Raw genomic sequence first — 21,201 nt, 5'->3', positions numbered from 1 at the left:
CTGTTAATTAAAATTGTCGAGAGTGGGTTAATTGGAGTTGTGAAGTATGCTTTGATTCCTATTCTGTAGTGGTGGCTTAAGTTTATTTGCAATATGAATTTTTTAAAAATAACTGTTGAGTTGAGCCATTGGCTTCCTTTTAATAAATACTAAAAACAAAATCCAGTGCTGCTGAAGCTAGCCTGGCACAAAATGCCACATTCTCCTTTTGAACAAAAGTTAGAAATGGGGTTTTATTTGTTTAAAACAATTAGGGTAAGAGACTTAACAGAGGAACTTTTGAGTATGAAAGAGATGGCCAATGGCACATGGGCAATTTTTCTAGTCATGGTGAATTCAGGCTTGTTTTGTCATTGGGAAGCTTTCATTTCCCTGTTGTAAACACAGCTGTGGTACAATGGACCCCATTAAACAAAAAGTAGATGAGACTAGGTGAAGGCCAGCTGTTGTTGCAGAACTTAATATTTTTCAATTTAGATCTCTATCGGGAAAGGTTTTATTTGTTCTTGTTGTATTTTGGGTTTAAAGACTAGTTGCAGTGAAAAGAGATCTGAAATTAAAAGAAATACAGCTCCTTAATGCTTCAAGAAAGCGTTTTCTACGGAATCAGCTGGACCAACGTGAAATGGAACTGAGAAGACTAGATGATGAAATTGAAAGAAAGGTTTGTTATTCTTATTTAAGTACTTTTTCCTGAGAAACGCTCTCAAGAGTGTTAAAGCAGGACAATAATTCCTTTTTAAAAATTATGCATGGAAAATGTCCATCTCTATTAGAAATCCTTATGCAGTCAAATAATAACCCTTATTTCTGACTCCATCCTGCTCTTTGAATGTTTTCCTTTTGGCATTTCTAAGGTAAAAACAAGTTCTATTTCAGTATCTAGTACACTTGGACATTATTTACTTTAATATAAACAGTAATTTTATTCGATTGATTATTAATTTATTCAGATTATTTTGCGAGTCTTAAAACTAATTTTATTTCCCATTTCTTTGAAGTGTGGAATATTGTTTATCCTCTCTCTACTATTAATAACCTGAAGACTGAGACAGCCAAATAGCTGTCTAACAAAACATTCTGCTGTCCTGCATAAGCATATAGAAAAGTTGTATCTCGTACTCTATCCTTAAGATCAGACCGTTAGGCCTTTGAGGGATGCTGAGGATTCAGAGTAATTCCCGAGGGACTGCATGGAATGGTTTGTCTTTCCTCTTCGGTGTTCTCATATGGGGAACAATTGCAGGGACTTAATTTTTGATCTAATTTCAGGAAGCTAGTGTGTGAGCTGATTCACTGACCTCTCTCTTGACCTCCTGTCTCCCATCTCCATCTGTCCGTTGGACACCTCAAAGTTACAAAGTAACTTATAAAACTTATAAAATGTCCAAAACTTAACTTATTTCCCCCCCAAACCCTTCCTTCTTTCTATCTTCCCTATTACTGTTGGGTACCACCATCCTTCCAGGCACCCAAGCTCACAAGCTAGATGTCATCCAATCTGTTTCCAGGCCTTGTCGATTTCACCTTTATAACATCTCCTGTCTATCATTCCCCTTTCTCTCAGATTACCAGGACACCCTGTACAGGAGAAAAACGACACTGTAGTAGCATGAGCAATGCTGAGACCTTTAGGTTGATTTGATAGACATACTATAAACGCTGGCAAAATGATGATGATTAGATACAAACAATACAAACTTGGAGTTATTGGTGCCATACATTAGGATATGTTGATTTTTAAAGTTTCCATACATAAGACCATGAAGGTAAATATTATATTTAATCAGTAAAATTAGATAATTTAGGTCATAGCAGCTGGGACTTTAGATTGTTCCACTTGCCCCAACTTATAATGATAGTTACAGAAATGGTAAGAATTATCATCTGTTCTCATGAGCTTCAGAAATGAACATATGGTAATAGTGGTTTCTCTTTTAATTTAAGAGACAACTTTAAATAAAAGATTATTCACATTGAAATTTAGGAGTAATATTTTTAATGTCTCATTCAGGCACCTATTTACTCTCATTGCACTTACTTTCATAGTGTGTTTATCAAGTTATTTGAGAATACTTAGCCCTAAGATGAAAGTATTTTGCAAGTTTGTTATTTAACACCATGTGTTGCTTTGCTGTAGATATCTCTGAGAGGTGAAGAAGTTGCAACTACGGCCAAAGAAGTAGGATTACAAAGGTTGGAAATCGAAACCCAGAGAAGACTCTTGGAACAGGTGTGAATTAGCTCTTACAAATATGATAAAAATCTGGTTTTGAGAAATCTGATATTAGTATAGATCAATTCACCATTGGTTCAGCATTTTAATTCCACACTGAACATGAGTTAATTCATGTTGGGACTCATCAGTGAGTTTATGGCTGATTAAATTTTTAGTCCATTGATTCCGATTCATGGTGATGGAAGCTAGGCTGAAGTTTACCTTTGTGCTGTCTATGAAATAAGACTATGTTATAAGAAAATGAATAGTATAATTATTGAAATAACTCATTTTTTAGGAGTTTAATACATGAATTTCATGCAAATGAAACTGACAAAAGAGTCTACTTATTGACCATTAGTATGATAAAACCCCTCTAATTCAGACTAATGAAGGGAAAGTAAGGGGTACTCTGGTACATTTTATTGGTTTTATTCTTTTTTGTTCTGTATTTTTATTTAAAATTTTTATCATGAATTTAATGAACACTAGAAAAAGGGAACATTTCCATATACAAAGTAGAACAGAAAAAAAGGATTACACATGAAACCATGCATATCCATCACATAAAACTTGCATTATTTATTCTTTATTGAAGTATATTATTGGAACAGCTAGGTGGCACAGTAGATAAAGCACCGACTCTGGATTCAGGAGGACCTGAGTTCAAATCCAGCCTTAGACACTTGACACTTACTAGCTATGTGACCCCAGGCAAATCACTTAACCCTCATTGCCCTGCAAAAAAATAATAATAATAAAATATATCATCAATTCAACATGTTCCTTTCAAAGCTCCTAACTTGTTCTCTGAATTCCCTTTTGTTCTTTTCTGTCTACTTTTAAAGATGTTGTCACCCTTTTATTTATGTTCTTCCTTTCTTTTTGACATTATCATCAATACTAATTACTCCTGGACACCCTCAAATAATATGGGATTATCCATGTAACAAGCATAAGCAAAAAATGCATACTTTCTTTCTTCATGTCCAAAAATTTATGTCTCATTCTGTCCATCTTCCCTTTGAAAAAAGTTAGGTATCATGCTTTTATGAATTCTGTTGTATTCTTCGTCTTCATAGATTTAAATCTTTACCTAAAATTTTCCCTTAAAAAAACACAACAAATTTTTATTTCAAAAAGTACATTTCTGACAGACTTAAGTCTTCTTTCTAAGGACTAATTTAGCTAAATACATAATCTTATCACCAGTAAATTGACAATGAGGTAATGAAATTTTTTCCTCATAACTACCCAGGAAACAAAAATAAAAACTGGCTTTTGGTTCTATGTGACCCCTTTCTACTTCCACAAAGATGACAGTAAAGTGGTAGAAAGGGGACAAAGGATGCAAAAAAAATCACAAAATTTTTAGTGGTCTGTAGATACTGTTAAACTCTTGGTCACAGGACAAAGCTCTTGTACTTGGAATACCAACAAACTGGCACAGTTGTTAGAAGAACTGAATGGTAATAAATAATTTTATCCTTGAGATAAAATCAGAAGACAAAAGGAAGTTGCAGCTAAATGGAAGGACAATTCCCATGCTTCCCTTGGAGAGACAAACAAAATCGATAGAGCTATTATGGGCCTATCATTTCATGAGACACTTAGTCTTTTCATTTTGTATAAGCAAAAAGGCTTCCATGAACATAGCTGCAGTTTAATATACCAACCTCTGTTGCAGAAGATAAAGGGGTCAAGAAATTCTGCAAAGTACTTGAAGAGATCCTTCAAATCAATTTAACATAGACTGTGATACCTAGTGACTCTAATGTGAATGTGGGCACAGGGAAGGATGCTGAAAAGCATGTTGAAAGGTATGAATTGGGTATGAGAAATGAAAGAGGCCAAAGGCTTCATTCAGGTCGATTATTCAGAAGCTTCATGTCTGCATGTCCCAGATACTTTTTCCTGAAGAGAATGAGAAAGTTCTGGACACAGCAAGTGCCAAGTAATATCACCAGGCAGCACTGACTACCTGCGAAGTCTGACTATGACTAGGTAGAGCCAAAGTCAAAATCAGGGTACAACAAGAAAGGGTGAGGTGAGAAGACAACCCTGCATTCAGTTACAATAGCGTCAATCCTCTCTTAGTCCTATGAGTCATTGATGATGGCAAAAAGGAAAATGAAAAACAATACAAAGGCTTTAGTCTTCATTGTAGTCATTTGTTGCAGGAGTTTAACCAACATGAAGCAGTTATGACACTGAGGCAAGAAGAGCCCAGATACAAGTAGAGCCACCAAACACTCGTTCTCCTTGCTAGTTCAAGAGATATGGCAAGCCTAGTTGTGTTTGCTTATGCTTCCATAAAATACTCTGGAGGAAGATGTCGAGAAGAAAGCTTGGCATGAGACTAAGTGTCTAATGTGATTCCCCTGCACAGAGTGAGCCGTTAATGCTTCTTGGATTAAATTGAACTGAGACACATCATCCCAAGAGCATCCCGAGATGAAACTGCCAGGAAGACAACAGACAGAGAAAATGGGAAAAAGGTGTTAACATTTCTACAACAAGTCTATTTTAATTATGACATTTGGACCCAGTGCCTCAATCCCTGATGTGCTGAAGTCTAGAAAAGAGGCTGAACTCAACTAAGAACACTTGGAGAAAATTATCCTGGAGGCAATAGGATCTTGAAAGAATTGAGAAGTAGTTTTCTAAGATAGCTCAGAGAGGGGAAGAAACTAAAAGAATGTGAAAAATCATGGTTGATTTAGTAGCCGAAAATATCTCACAGCTCACTAAGGGGCCTGTGTCCTCATTTTGATAAAATCTCTGAGAATGACTCATATATTGAAGATATCCTGAATGGCAGCAAGAGAGAAGTGAACAAACAAACAAGCAGGTCATCGAGCACCGTTGTGTCCTTGTGTACTGTGTGCCAAGCACTGTTAAATGCTGGGAAGACAAATACAAACAGAAAGATTACCTTTGCCCTCAAGGAGCTTATATTCTGTTTTTGGTTTTGTTTTGGGGTTTTTTTTGTGAGGCAGTTGGGGTTAAGTGACTTGCCCAGGGTCACACAGCTAGTGTCAAGTGTCTGAGGTCAGATTTGAACTCAGGTCCTCCTGACTCCAGGGCCAGGGCTCTATCCACTGTGCCACCTAGCTGCCCCTAGGAGCTTATATTCTAAAGAGGGAAGACAACACATAGAAGGGAGCTGAAAAGGGAGATAAGAAGAGTGGTGAAAATACCTGACGTGGAGGCATCGTAGAGAAAGTGCAGGAGGAGAGGAAGCAGTGCAGCCAGGAGAGAAATGAAGACATTATTAGCCTGGGACACCTCCTTAATTTGGATGTTCAGGAAGGAATTGGCCAATCAGAAGGCAGAGGGCACTTGCAGTGTGAGAGGGAGTCCAGGAGGCTAGCTGAGTTTCTGGAGTGAAGAGAATTATGTGGCAAGGTAGACAAAGTCCTATGGAGGTGAGTTGGAAGTGCAGCCTGGAGAGGAAAGCAGGCTTTCCCACATTATTTTTTGCCATAGACCACATTTTTGCAGACACAGTTGACTGAAAGGCGAAGAATAGAAGGTCCCTAGGGTTTTATTATTTTGTTGATTACAAAGTTGAATTTTTCTTAGAGAAAATTGCAACTAGAAGGCTTTCTAACATGGAGCATCTTGTGCATACATTAAGTTCATACAAAATTACCTGGTAAATGGATCACAGAAATAATGTTCTGTGGCTTTCCCATAATTAACTTCAAATGAGGCATAAGACAGGGAGGTGTGTATGCTCTCTAAAAGTGGTTTCCACTTTTGAGGAAAGCTGTCCTGTGCAAATGAAAGAGAGGAAGTATTCCCTATCGAGGGTGAGATTCTCCAGAATTCTCCTTTTCATGGACAATGGTGTGCTCATTGCATCATCTTAGAAGGAAGCCTCTTCAGTGTGATCATGAATATTCAAGATGGGCTAACGGTTATTTAATCAAGAAAAACTCAATGAATGAAAAGTTCCTTTCATTCCCGTGAATTGAAATGACTTTGATATCCAGTTGCATGGCTTTTCCTTTAAATTAATAATCAGCAAGCATTTATTAAATGTTTACTTTGTGAGTGGCACTGTGCAGTAAATACATCATTACATTTATCTGGAACAGGGACTGCTGGATGGACAGTGAATTGAGCTTGTAATTTAATAGGACTAAAAAATTGCAGGTGCTTCATTGCATTTGGGAAATTGTGCAGTGCTTTCAACAATCCTGGTCAATCAACAAATGTCATTGAGTGCCTGGAACATAGGAGGCAATTAATAAATGCTTGTTGACAGATTGGCTACCATATTCCAAGCTCTAACCTAGGCATGACTCCCTAGCACATTAAATTTATCTTCTTAACACGTTCTCACCATTATGTATTGCCATTGCAAAGCTTGGGATGCCACAGATTTCAAAGTAATTGAAATTGTGGGTGACCCAAAGGGCAATGAAAAGGTACACTGAAGCATTGTTCTAGCGATGATCTACTCTCAAGGGGTAGCAAAACTCCCCAGTGCAGAGGGCCACTTGAACCAGGTAAAATGCAACTGGGAAATGTTTAACAAAGTTTTAAAACAATCCAACCTTGATTATGTTAATTTGAGGTTTTTGAAGTCAGTTTAAGTCCAGCAGGGATCCAGTTCTATTTGAGTTTGGCACCACTGACAACTTGTCAGCAATCAAATGTATGATTGCATAAGGAGGTGGCTGGTCATGTAGCTATTTCAAGGGACAACAGATGGACAGCCTTCCTGGCGCTCCAGTGCTCTCAAAAGGCCTAGAGGGATGTCTCTAGAACACTGGATAGAACCTTTGTTGAGGATGTCTGGGAGAACATGAGCAAGAATTGCCTGGGATGAGAAAGCAAGGTTGGAATGTGACATCTCAGGTGGTAAGGGCTAGCCACATCTCTTAGTCCACAGAGCTACTGAGGGATAAGCGTGGATAACTTGGCTCACATTTTTTATTCTATGGTGTATATTGGAGTCACATCAGTATAATAAGTTGTGTATATGAGTTTATTACCATTTAAAAATTTTAAAGGATTTTTTTAAAAAAGTATTTAAAAAGATTGATTATTCAAACTTTTTGTAGCAACTTGCTAAAAAGGAAGAAATTGCTACCCAAGAAATGAAAGACGATCTCAACAACTACAGAAGAAAGGTGGACCTGGAAGAGCGCAGGTTTCATAAAGCGGTAGAAAGGGATGAGTGTCACAGCCTGAAAACGCACAAGGTAAGAACGTATTGGAACTGCTGGGATGTTAGCCCCATTCCTTCTGCACCATCCTTTTAATCCTAAAGCATGTATTACACAACAGTTACGTGCTGGGCACTGGGCTGGGAGCTGGACATGCAAAGATACAAAAGAAATAGAAATAGCCCCTGCTTTAGATACAAAGGGATTTGTAGGGGGAGGCAGTCAGAAGGGCCTTGTGCTGAAGGTGTTGCTTGAGCAAGATTTTCAAGGAAACAAGGGATCTTGAAAGGTGGAGGTCAAGAGGGAGGGCATTCCAGGCACCAGCAACAGCCTGGACAAAGGCAAAGAGAGGGCAGATAGAGTGTCTTGTCTGTGGAACAGCAAGAGTACTCATTGCTATTCTCATTTTCCCCAGAATTTTAGGATTGAATGAATAGATAATCATTTATTAAGCACTTACTAGGGGCAGCCAGATAGCACAGTGGATAGATAGAGTGCCAAGCCTGGAGTCAGGAGAACCTGAGTTCAGATCTGGCCTCAGATACTTATTGTGTGACTGTGGGCAAGTCACTTAACCCCATTGGCCTTAGTTCCTCATCAGTAAAATGAACTAGGGAAGGAAATGGCAAACCACTCCAGTATCTTTGTCAAGAAAACCTCCAAAAATGGGTCACTGAGGGTCAGACACAACTGAAACGACTTAACATCAGTGATGTGCCAGGAATTATAGTAAGCACCGGGCATAGCACCACACAAGTGGGACAATCTTTATTTACTTCAAGGGGCTTACACTCTCTAATAGGAGGAGGCAGCATATGTAGGAAGGGAGTTTTCATCTGGTCAATCACAGGGATGGCGAGTGGTCCATGATGTACCTTTTCCAGAAGCAGTGGTTGTATTGATGTGATTTCTGTGCCCAAGCTAAGAGGGAACATATACAGTGGAAAAGCTGAAGGCAAGATGATAGTATCATCATTGTCCATCACAGGGTTCCATGAGCCCTTAGTGTGCCTCTCCCAGTGTAACCAGCAGCCTTTAGAAGCTCCCTCCCAACTAATAGTGATCATTTTTCATTTCTTAAAGATACAATACAGTAAAGAGGCTTAAGCGCCTGTGTGTGCCAGGCACTGTGCTGAGCCCTGGGGATGCCAATGAGAAAAAGGAAGAAGAAAGACAGGCCCTGCCCTCAAGGAGTCTACTGGGGGAAGACAAAACACAGAAGCTGGGGGTGGGCTGGGCTATGCACCAGAGGACACCCGTAAGACAATGGAGTAGAAACCAAGCAAAGCAGCTGGTGGGGAATGAAGAGGTAGCTGGAATTTGGAGCCCTCTGAAGAGAGGCTTCAGGGTGTTTTACACCATCCTCATGAGGCCTCAGATGATAGCCCTTCCGATCCTTGCTAGAAGAGGGAAGATATTACAATCACAGAATTTCAAAGTAAGAAGGGACTTTGTAGATTATCTTGACGAGCCCAAACTTGAAGAAGATTCCCTATTCTTATGACATGTCCCGCAAAGGACTTTGAGTGATAGAGAACTTATTACCTCTGGAGGAAGTTGGAAGCCCTTTGGACTTTAGCTAGCTCTAGTTGTAAAGGAGTTTTCCCTTACATTAACCCTAAATTTGTCTCTTTGCAACCACCCCACTGGTCGTGTTTTGATCACTAGAACCAAATAGAACAAATCTAATACCTTTATCCTTTGCATACCCCCATTTCCTTTAACTGTTCCTTATATGACATGAACCTGAGGTTTTTCCCCATCCTGGTCACCTTCCTTTGGACACTGTAGTTTATCATTGTCCTTCCTAAAATGTATTCTCAAGAACTGCACATGATCCTGACAGTTGTTCTGAGCAGGAAAGAGTATAGCCTAACTATCACCTCCCTGGAAGCAGTGGCTTTCTTAATTAGCCTAAAATCATATTGGGTTTCTTCACTTTTTTCAAAGCACTAGGTGGTGAAGTGGATAAAGTGCTGGGCCTGGAGTTCAAATGTAACCTCAAATACTTACTAGCTGTGTGACCCTGGGAAAGTCATTTGCAAATCACTTAACCTTTGTCTGCCTCAGTTTTCTCAATTGTAAAATTATAATGATAATAGCACCAACCTTTTCGAGCTTTTGTGAGGATCAAATGAATTGGTAGTATTTGTAAAGTGCTTTGCAAACCTTAAAGCACTGTGTAAACACTAGCTATTATTGGTTGCTTTATCACACACTTTTGACTTACTCATGGTTAACTAAAACTTTTTTAGACAATCTACTCACTAGTCATGTATTTCCCTTCTTCCACTTATAAAGTTGTTGTTTGTTTTTTTAACCCAAGTGTAAAACTTTACTTTTTTTTTTAACTTGGGATCTGTGAACTCGGTTTTTTGGATGGTTTTCTTTTGTAATCATATGTATTTCATTGTATTCATTTAAGAACATGATTTGGAGAAAGAGCCCATAAACTTCACCACCCTACCCAAGGAGTCCATGACACAAAAATACATCAAGAATCTTGGCTGTACCTTTATTCCTGTTTGTTTGTTTGTTTTTTGCAGTTTGTTTTATTTTTGAAATTTTTTTCCAAAAAAATTTTTAACATTCCTTTTTCAAAATTTTGAGTTCCAAATTCTCTCCCCCCTCCTTGGGAAGGCAAGTAATTTGATATAGATTATACATCTGCAGTAATGCAAAACATTTCCTTATTAACCATGTTGCAAAAGAAAATGCAGACCAAAAGTACAAGCGTAATAAAGAAAGTATGCTTCATCCTGCATTTAGACTCCCATCAGTTCTTTCTCTGGAAGTGGATAGCATTGTTCATCATGAGTTCTTTGAAATTATCTTGGATCATTGTAGTGCTGAGAATATCCAGGTCATTCACAATTGTTATCCTTATAATATTGCTGTTACTATCTGCAATGGTCTCTTGGTTCTGCTCATTTCACTTTGCATCAGTTTATGAAAGTTTTCCCAGGTTTTTCTGAAACCCTCCTCATCATTTCTTTCTTTCTTTCTTCCTTTCTTTTTTTTTTTTTTTTTTTTTGGTGAGGAAATTGGGTTAAGTGACTTGCCCAGGGTCACACAGCTAGTAAGTGTTAAGTGTCTCAGGCCGAATTTGAACTCAGGTCCTCCTGAATCCAGGGCTGGTGCTCTATCCACTGGGCCACCTAGCTGCTTCCTCATCATTTCTTATGGTACTATAGCATTCCATCACAATCATATACTGCAACTTTTTCATCCACTCCCCAATTGATGGGCATCCCCTTAATTTCCAATTCTTTGCCACCCCAAGTTAAATTTTCATCTTATTTGGATCCATGTTCTGGCTTGTCAAGTCATTTTGAATGCAGACTCCCCTCCAGTTCATCATGTTTCTTCTAGCTTTGTGTTACCTGCAGATCTGGTCTGTGTGCTCTGTGCCTTTATCCAATAAATATAAAATATAAATATAAATATATTTAACAGCACAGAACTGGGCCCAAATGCTGGGATACTATTGGAGACCTGGAGCTACTCATGACTGTTCTTTAGGTAAACTCTTCAGCTAGCTTGGGAACCCATCTACATGTACTATTGTCTGGCCCTAGGAAAGCCTTTATAAGATGCTTTGCTAAGATCTAGATAAACTCTATGGTCAGCATTCCTCCAATCTTTGTCAGTCGAGGAACCCTGTTCAAAAGGAAATGAGGTCCATCTGGCATGGCTTGGGCAGGCTCTTTGTTGATGACTCCTCTAAATGTTCATTAATCATCCTTTTAATGAATATGTTCTAGAATTTTGCCGTGTGTCAAAGCCAAGTACTTGGGCCTATAGTTTGCAGATTCCACACTCCTCCCTCTTTGAAAACCAGAACACTACTTGCCTTTCTTCAGTCCTCTGTTATTCTTTATAGCTCTCAGGGATTCTTAACAATGGCTCAGCAGTCACATCTGCCACTTGTCTTAATACCTGACAATGTATTTCATCTGGGTCTACATCTGGGACACATTTTTATAATGCAACATCTCTAAGCATAAAGAAAACCAAACTTTTTTTTTTATATTAATGATATCCTTTTATACCTCTGTGCTGTAGCTAAGCACCTTCAGAACCAAGTTTAGAAATGTATTTTGGAAAGACTTATTGTGCTATTTCATTACCTAATAAAGAAGCCAACTAGCTCTTTCCAGTAGTTTTTCAATTAACATTTTCTATTTTTAAACACATTTAATTTTGAAAATTTTTAATTTGGAAACTATCATTGTTTTTTATTTTACTTTTAACTAGAGACTATGTAGGAATTAAAATTTGGAGGGGGGGGCAGGGCAATGAGGGTTAAGTGACTTGCCCAGGGTCACACAGCTAGTAAGTGTCAAATGTCTGAGGCCAGATTTAAACTCAGGTCCTCCTCAATCCAGGGCTGGTGTTTTATCCACTGTGCCACCTAGTTGCCCCCAGAATGAAATTTTTAAATGGACAAGATCTTTAGGCCTCTCGGATGGCTCTGTGTTATATGTAGTTTGTAATATTTGTGATTAGTGTAGACTTTTAATTTCAGGCAGTGTCCTTTGGAATATATAGGGGAGGCCATTAAGTAGATTAATTTTTGTTTTTCATAGATATGCCTCTGAGGTATACATCACTCATATTCAAACATAGTAAATAAAAGTATTGTGTGTGCATATGTATTTTCTGAAATAACAAAATTGTAAGAAATGATAAGGAGGTTGTTTTTGAAAGACTTAGATAAAATAACTAGGAGTGAAATGAGCAGAACCAAGAAAATATGGTATACAATAATAGCAGTATTGTTCGAAGAATAACTGTGAATGACTCAGTTATTCTTTGTATTATAAATACTCAAGTCAACTACAAAGGACCTATGAAGGAAGATGCTATCCATCTCCAGAGAAATAACTGATAAATAGAAGTGTGTGTAGTATGGTTACACTTATAACCATACTATGCATATATGTATACATATACATACACATACCTGCATGCATACATACACACATACCTGCATGCATACATACACACATACCTGCATACACACATGTGTTTATATCAGGGCAGCTGGTATCCTTCCATAGTACAGGGTGGGAAAAGAAGGAGAGGAACAGTTCAGAACTTAAAATGTAACCAAAAAAAAAAAGAAATTAAAAAATTGATGACAGCTTTATAATGTTTTTGAAATAGCTTCATGACTAATTACAGGTAATTCAGAGCCTCAGTTTCTGTTCTGTAAAATGGGAGTAGTTACTTTTATTTACCTTACAGTGTTGTTATGAGGAATATCACATTTTGTAAACCCTAAAACACTACATGATAACTTTTATACAGTGCTTCTGCAAAACACTTCACATAATTCTCTTTGTACAGGGTGGACCAAAAGTCACAAAGGGGTCTCAATGCTTAATAACGCCTTTATTTTTTGTTTTTAATTTATAATACCATAGCATCGTATACAGTATATATAGGAAATGAACTTACATTACATGTGAAAAATCAAATCTCATAAATGGTGAAAAATAAAGAAAAAATAATTTTCAAAAAGTTTTTAAAACATCGTGACTTTGAGCCCACCCTGTATATTGATGTAAGTTATTCATAAAATATTTTTAAAACATGCTTAACTTGTCTGTGACTTCTCACATCGGGGATTTTTGCTTAGTTCAAAATATTGACCATGTTTCTGCAATTCCTACTTTTAGTTGGTTGAAGAAACTTTGGCAAACGCTGAACAAGCATGCATTGATACCGACTGGCAAATCCAGGTTTTACTTAAACGAAAATTTGATGAGGCAGAACGCAAAGAACATTATGAGGAGATAGCCAGACTTCTCCGAAACAACAGAGCTAGAGAAATGGACGCATTAAATGCATTGAAGGGGTTGGAAATAAAAAAGGTAAGGACTTGATTTGTTGAAGTTATGTTTTTTCCTAAAACTATTTAAATCTTGAAATGGTGCTTAACAGTTAGATGGCATTCCTAGTTTAATTTGTAAGGCCTTTTTTCATTAGCTTTAGTGTATCCAGGCTTCCTGGAGACTTCATGGTCACAGAAAGGGCCATGCGGCTTCACTGTGCTTTGGGGAACAGAAGTGAGCGGTGGGAAGGATGCACACTGCGCTGGTTCATGTCCCACCTCCCAGTGCCTGCCTGTTGTACCTGGGGGTAGAACAAATCACCTCTGAGCTCCCTTCCAGCTCCAGGGCTGTGGTCCTGTCTGACCAATCTGTGCATTGCCGTGATGTCAGAGAATCACAGGGGCTTAACGTTGGCCGAGACATGGGTGGTCATCTAGTCCAGTCTGCTCCCCAAACAGTTCTCTGATACAGTATGACCCGACAGGTGGTCTGTAGTACCACCTTTGCTTAAAGACTCTCCTGAGGGAAAACCCATAGCCATCTGCCATAGCCTGTTCCACTTTGGGATCAGCTCTCATCAGCAAGAAATTTCCTGGGGGCAGCTAGATGGTACAGTGGATAGAGCACCGGCCCTGGATTCAGGAGTACCTGAGTTCAAATCTGGCCTCAGACACTTGACACTTACTAGCTGTGTGACCCTGGGCAAGTCACTTAACCCTCATTGCCCTGCAAAAAAAGAAAAAAAGGAAATTTCCTGACAAGGCTAAATTTCCCACTTTGCAGCTTCTCAATGCTCCTCCCTCGTTCTGCCCCCTAGGGCCAGGTGGAACAAAGTCATGTCCCTCTTCTAGGTGGCAACCCTTCCAGTCTTTTCTTCAGGCTACTTATCCTCAGTTCCTTCTGCCACTCCTCAGATGCCATGAACTAAAGAAAGGTCCTTCACCATCCTGGTTGATTTCTCAGTACTTTGCAACTTGTAACTGTGTTTTCTGAACTGTTGCACCCAGTCAGTCAGTAAACATTTATTCAAGACCTACTCATATCCCTCCTGGATGAACTGGGGCTATAAAGACACAAATGATACACTTCTTTCCCTTAAGCTGTTTGTGTTCTTTTGGGGGAAAACCAGCATTGACTCCTGGTGTGGTGGAAAGCATGCTGGAGTTTGGAGTCCGAGGCCCTCATTTTGAACCCATTTGACATTGGACAGATTGCTCTACCTCTCCAGGTCTAAGACTCTTCATTTGTAAAGTGGAGTGTTTAAGCCAGATATGGCCACTAAGATCTTTTCCCATTCAAAATTGATGGTCCTGTGATCTTTGGCATATAAAAAATAGGCACAAGTTAATTTGGGGGCAGGGTCAGGAGTGAAGCTCCTTGCATCCAGGAGGTCGGGAAAAAACAACTGGCCAAGTCCTGGCAGTTCTTAATCTTTAGTGTCTTATTTGTCCTTTCCTCTCCAATTTCTTCAACTTCATCAGCTTGTTTAGGTGCCCCCAATTTATGCTATGATATGCTGCTTTAGAAGCAGTGCTTACATATACAGGTAGCTGGTGCTTCTTGAAAGAGGTGGCTCTTTAACTGAGCATAGAAGAGACCAGGGGTTCTAAGAGACAGGTAAGGAGGAAGATGCACTCTAGGCATGGGGGACAGCCTGTGCAGTTTTGTGGTTTCGTCATTTCAGACTCTGTGGCCTCTTTTGGAGTTTTCTTGGCAAAGATACTGGAGTGGTTTGCTATTTCCTTCTCTAGCTTTTTTTTTTTTGGTGAGGCAATTGGGGTTAAGTGACTTGCCCAGGGTCACACAGCTATTAAGTGTTAAGTGTCTGAGGCCGGATTTGAACTCAGGTACTCCTGAATCCAGAGCCAGTGCTTTATCCACTGCACCATCTAGCTGCCCCCTCTCTAGCTCATTTTTACAGAGGAGGAAACTGAGGCAGAGAGGGTTAAATGATTTGCCCAGGGCCACACAGCTAGTGACCGAGGCCACATTGGAATTCAGGAAGATGAATCTTCTTGATTCAAGGCCCAGTGCTCTATCTACTGTGCCACCTAGCTGCCCCCAACCTATGCGAGGGGTAATGTTAATGTTGTTTGTGAGGAGCAGCAAGAAGGTCTGTTGGGTTGGACTCTAGAGTATAAAATAGAGTAAAATGTAATAAGATCAGAAGGGTAGGTTGCAACCAAGTCAGAAAGGACCTTAAATGTCAGACAGAGGAGTTTGCATTTTGATCTTACAGCCAATAAGAAGCCACTGTATTTGATTAAGTAGAGTGTGAGGGGATGGTGACTTGGTCAGACCTTTGCTTTAGGAATATAATTGTAGCAGCTATGTGAGAGGTAAACAGAAGAGGGAAGACACTTTAGGTAGAGAGACTAGTTCAGAGGTTCTTGAAATAGTCTATGACTTTATAAGGCTAGAGGTTATGAGGATCTGAACTAGACTGATATCAGCATGAGTGGATAGAAGGGGACAGATGTGAGAGATGTGGAGGAGAAAGTAAGATTTGGCAACTGATTAGATATATGGGGTAAATGAGGAGTTAGGAGTCAAGAATAACTTCAAGGAATGAACCCAAATGACTGTAAGGATGGAAGTGCCCTCCACAGAAGCAAGGAAGTTTAGAAGAGGGGTGGATTATTGAGTTTGAGTTGCCAGTAGAAGATTCAGTTTGAAATGTCTACCAGACAGTTTGTAGTATTTGACTGGAACTCAGGAACAAGACTGAAGATAGATAACAATTTTGGAATCATATGTGATGTATAAAATCTAATGTGGGGGACAGCTAGTTAGTGCAGTGGATAAAGCACTGGCCCTGGATTCAGGACGACCTGAGTTCAAATCTGACCTCGGCCACTTGACACTTACTAGCTGTGTGACCTTGGGCAAGTCACTTTACCCTCATTGCCCCGCAAAAAAAAAAATCTAATGTGGGTCCTTACCTGCCCCCCCCCCCAGTTTTGGGGGGAAACTAGCTAAGATTTAATGATAAGTCTTTTAAGGATTTATTAAAGAGTAAAGACAATATATAGGGTCCCTCTCTTTTTCTCTGTCTGCTGCCAAGCCAGAGTCCTGGACAAAAAAGGGCCAGAGCTAGGGAGCTGACTTCCCTTCCTACTTCCTGTCTCCCTTCCCAAAAGGGGCCGTCCTTCAAGCTGATTGGTTGAGGGTGGTCTCCTGTTGATGTCATAGTCCACAGCCTCTGAGAACAACACCCACAACACCCCACTCAGGGCCGGCCAGCATGGTCTCAATTTTATCAACCTTAAGTAGGTTCTCAGTCAGTCTCTCAGTCTCACCCAATTCAATCAATTCCAAATCAATCTTCAGGTGGGGCCCCTGGGCGTCTGCCAAATCCCATTATTTTATCACACATCTATTAGAGATGTTTATTCAACTGTGGGTGCCAAGATCATCAAGAAAGAGTGTAGCACCAGTCTTTGAGCATTAAGCATTTATTAAAGTATATGAGAAGTTAGCAAAAGAGAGAGGAGAAACACATGGAGTTCAGAAAGAAAAAGCCTAGCTACCCTGCCCTGCAGCCACCGCTACCAAGACCTCCAACCGAAAAGAGGATCCCCTGTTCTCCTAGCACTGAAGCTCCCTGTGGGACCACTCTAAGCTAATTGGCTGGTAGCATTGATTGACATGACTTATAGGCGGTTCTATGAATAGATGTAACTTCCAGGCTCTAGTCACATGCTTTCTCCTCTGGGTGGCTCTGCCTGGTTCTCACAATGTCTTTCTCATCAGGGAGGTGGCACCCTGATTCTTACACTTGGGTATCCCAGCTGTTAGTCATGGTCTTCCAGATATCACTGGCTCAGCAATCACATCTGCCACTTCTTTCAGTACCTGAGGATATAGTTCATCTGAGCTCAGTACCTTGAATTCATCAAGGGAACCTCAGTGATGTCTTAACTATCTCCTTACTTGTCTTGTGTATCAGTGCTTTATTAATCATTTTTTGTTCTACCCTTTTCTATCCTAAGACCATTTTCTTTGGCAAAAGCAAGCAAACAGACAAAACTCAGAAGTAAAGTAAGAGGTGATCAGCTCTGCTTTCTCTTGGATCTTTTTAATCCAGTGTCAGACCCTATCCACTTGGAGCACACTCTCTTTGATCCTCCTCTCTCCCACTATTTTTTCTTTCCTTTTTCTTTTTTCTTTTTTTTTTTTTTTGGTGGGGCAATGAGGGTTAAGTGACTTGCCCAAGGTCACACAGCTAGTAAGTGTTAAGTATCTGAGGCCGGATTTGAACTCAGCTCCTCCTGACTCCAGGGCCAGTGCTTTATCCACTGCGCCACGTAGATCCCCGCCCCCCCCCCCCCCGCACTATACCTTTTTATAAATGCCAAAAGATAGGAACAAAGTTCAGAAGAATAATTGCAAACTAGAAATGACTTGCATGTAAACATGCACAAATTGATACAACTCTGAGGTTTTACTTTATATCGTATAGTTTGGCACAGATGCAGAAAATGGGAATAGCCAGTGATGGAGAAGCTGTGGGCAGGTACCTTGATGCTCTGTTGGCAAAACTGTAGAAGTACCCTGACTCTTCAAGTTTTCTCTTTGGAATTATACAAGAAAAGTAACTCAAATGACCTTACCCTTTGGCCTAGCATTCCCACTCTTGGACATGTAATTCAAGGAAGTCAGAGACTATGAAGGACCAATATATAACAAATTATCCCAAAATTCTTAGTGGTAACAAATAACCAGAAGCAAAGTAGATGCCCATAGATGCAAGAATGGCTGAGAAAATGATGATATATGGATGCAATGGAATATTATTATTGTGCAATAAGAAATGATGAACATGATGAATTAAGAGAAACATGCTAACTTGTAGAGGCAGATTTTTTGCTTACGGCAAAAAAAGATTTAGAAAAATCTGATGATTAAAGCTGTTCTTATCTAAAAATGGAATGAGCTTCTCATAAGGCAGTGAGTGCCCTACTACTGGATGTCTTCAAGTGGAAGTTGGAGGATCTTTTTAAGGCCTGGTATAGAGGGGATTTCCATTCAAGTTTGGGTGAGATTAGATGGCATCTGAGATCTCTTCCAACTCAGAAATCTTAAAATACAAATTCTTTTACTTGGTATGGTAAAACTTTCTTTTTCTGTGAGAAAATTATTAATAATAGGGCTTTTGGGACTCCCAGAGCTCCCCCCCTCTCCCCCCCCCCTCCCCGCTGAGAGAGCCTGGCCTGACCTTTCTTAAGACCAGGCCAGAATGAGGAAGTTACCTCACTGAAAACCATACCGACCTGACAGCTTTGTTCCTGCCAGAAGATCTGTTCTCTGGGCTCTGGCATCAGCTGGACCACCCTCAAATCCAGTAAACCGATAGATTTGAATGATGCTAGCCAATTAGCTTTAAGCAGTGTGTAAGGGTTGCCTCTCTTCCTTCCCTCAGAGAGCTTACGCTCGTTTATCTGGCTCTTGGCCTGGGACCTTAGTGAGAGCAGACACAGCCCACTATGGTCTCCCATTATCTCTCTCTTCTCCCCGAGATCCTAGCTAGGCTTTCCTAACTTTCAGAGCCTTGTGTGCTCTCTTTACTAATATTTAATATGCTTTAATAAATGCTTAATGCCCCCAAACTGGCGCAGTAGCCTCTAATTTCTAAGTAACATATATATATATATATATGATAAACTCCAGCTAATTTTCCCTAAACTTGGGACAGTAATGGAGCAACCACATATAATTTTACTCACCACATTTCATGATCCTCCTGAGTTATCTATGAGCTGCCGAGGAGTCGAGGAAAGTTGGTTTTAATAGTCCCCCAACTCCTATTAAAAATAATAATAATAAACAAAAAAAAAACCCACTTTCCTTACTTTCAGCTCCCAAAGATAGGTGTTGGGAATTTGTATCTCCATTTTGTTGAGGAAACAAGTCTAGAGAGATTAGGTGAATTGCCCAAGACCACTGGGCTTCGGATTTAGGTTTTATAAGTTCCCAAGTTCCACGCTTTCCCAAAAATAATCTAGTTCTTAATCATATTTTGTCTAGGATATCACAGTTTGCTGAAATTTAGACGTTTAGCTCCTGTCTATGCCTTTGGGGCTACTCACATATGAGAGAATTAATTCTTGCTCCTGTATTTTACATTTGATTTTACTCTGTAAGTGATTTCATTCTAAAACCATATCCCTCTTCTCTTTCTCTGTTAAAGAAGCTTAGGAATGCTAAAGTTCAGCCTCCCCCTCTCTGAAGTTAGATACTAAGAGGAAGCTTTCCCACAATGGGTGCTAAAGAAAAACTGTTCTCAGGACTCTCTTAAAATATTATCTCAGCATTTACTGCAGTGTTTGTGTGGTATTCTTGAGAAGCTAGAACTAACTGACCTTGTCCCACCTTTAGCAATTAGGAGGTCTTATTTAATTCTGACTCCCCAAGCGCCAGTGAGTCTCTGCACCTCAGTCCCTCAGATTACCTGAGTAATCTCAGGATACAGCCAGGACCCAGAAATTCCCCAAAGCATTCCTTAGAGATAGAGAGGTGGTCTTCATCCCACATGGGGGTTATACCCGCTTTCTTTGATGTAACCAGGAATGATTCCCCAACCCTATGATGTTGCCAGCCCTGTAACCAATGATATGATTTATGTTCTGTTCTTGTTTTGTTATTACAAAATTGATTCGCATCTTCAATTCAAGGTCTCCTGGCCAGAGGCAGTGCCATTTGACCTATCCTTTTATCCACTAGGTGGCACAGTAGATAGAGCACTGGCCCTGGAGTCAGAAGGATGTGAGTTCAAATCTATCCTCAGACACTTGACACTAGCTATGTGACTCTGGGCAAGTCACTTAACCCTGATTGCCTCAAAACATCTGGGGCCATCTCCAGTTGTCCTGATCTGTATCTTGCCACTAGACCCAGATGGGTCTGGAGAAAAGAATGAGGCTGGTGACTTTGCACAGCCCTCCCTCACTTAAATTCAGTTTTGCAAGTCATGATGACATAACTTCCTGATATCATGGTCCTCTTTGAGAATGAAGAATAAACAATAACATGCCCCTGTTAATAAATGATATTTTGCCCTTGATTTGCCTTTTTGTTAAATTTCATGTGTAATGTGCTTTTTTACATCTGACCTTCTCCTATAGGATTCATTTTTTAAAATTGTCATTTTTGGAAGGCCAGTGGGGGGAAAGTAGAGTTTATGTATATTTCCAGTTCATCACTATTTTTGCATATTGTTTAAACTATAAGGTATTTTCTTACATGTTTATAATTTTTTTTATGTACAGTAATCCCAAACAATAAATATCAACTCTAAATCCAGTACAGATTATTTCCATTTTGTACATGACAGTAAAGTATGTTGAAAATGTATTGTACTGGAGTAAATGTATTAAGTACTTAACATACTTGTTAAGGAGAAATTTCTTCTTACAAGCCCTGACCCAAATGTTGAATGGAATAGCTTGCCTAGAAGCAGTGAGAGGTCATGGGCAGAGCTAACTTTGGAGACAAAAGGAATCAAGCCCCACCTGTGATAGATTCTGGCACTGTGTGACCCAGAGCAAGTCCCTTACCCTTTCAAGTCCTAACCAATTCTCCCCAACTGCAGACTGCAGAAAAGGTGTGGATTTGCATTAGTAGGGGGATTTTCTTCATCCTGGAATTTACTGAAATATCGATCAGAATCCCATCCCTGAGTAATTGTAGAAAGTTTCTGCCTTATGTCCACCCAGGCATAAATTTTTAAAAATTATTTGTCTTTCTCCACAAAAAAAAAGCAGTCAAGTCTATGTTGTGGGTTTTTTCATATATTCCAGAATATATTTTATTCATATATTCCAGAATATTCATTTTAAATGATGGTGGTGGTATTGTTGCTAACTCTCAGTTCATCTGAAAATGCACAGGATTCTGAAGTCAGAGAGCCAGGCTTTGAATTGTAACGATTGGAATAACGCCACCTGCTGTATACTTACTGTAG

At 39.6% G+C, this 21,201-nt stretch overlaps 1 protein-coding gene across 1 annotated transcript in view; it reads left to right on the top strand.

Annotated features, from left to right (window-relative positions):
• Positions 1-21,201, top strand: part of TBC1D31 (TBC1 domain family member 31) — a 79,131-nt gene that overhangs the window by 45,029 nt on the left and 12,901 nt on the right. Inside the window, exons 16-19 of the mRNA XM_043986093.1 lie at positions 529-664; positions 2,141-2,233; positions 7,294-7,434; positions 13,083-13,277. Coding sequence (XP_043842028.1) covers positions 529-664; positions 2,141-2,233; positions 7,294-7,434; positions 13,083-13,277 — 565 coding nt within the window. The remainder of the gene's footprint in view (positions 1-528; positions 665-2,140; positions 2,234-7,293; positions 7,435-13,082; positions 13,278-21,201) is intronic.

Source organism: Dromiciops gliroides, chromosome 1 (assembly GCF_019393635.1).
Source record: "Dromiciops gliroides isolate mDroGli1 chromosome 1, mDroGli1.pri, whole genome shotgun sequence".
Lineage (NCBI taxonomy): Eukaryota > Metazoa > Chordata > Mammalia > Microbiotheria > Microbiotheriidae > Dromiciops > Dromiciops gliroides.
The sequence above is the reverse complement of the archived record's forward strand: the minus strand, read 5'-3'. Positions and strand labels throughout refer to the sequence as shown.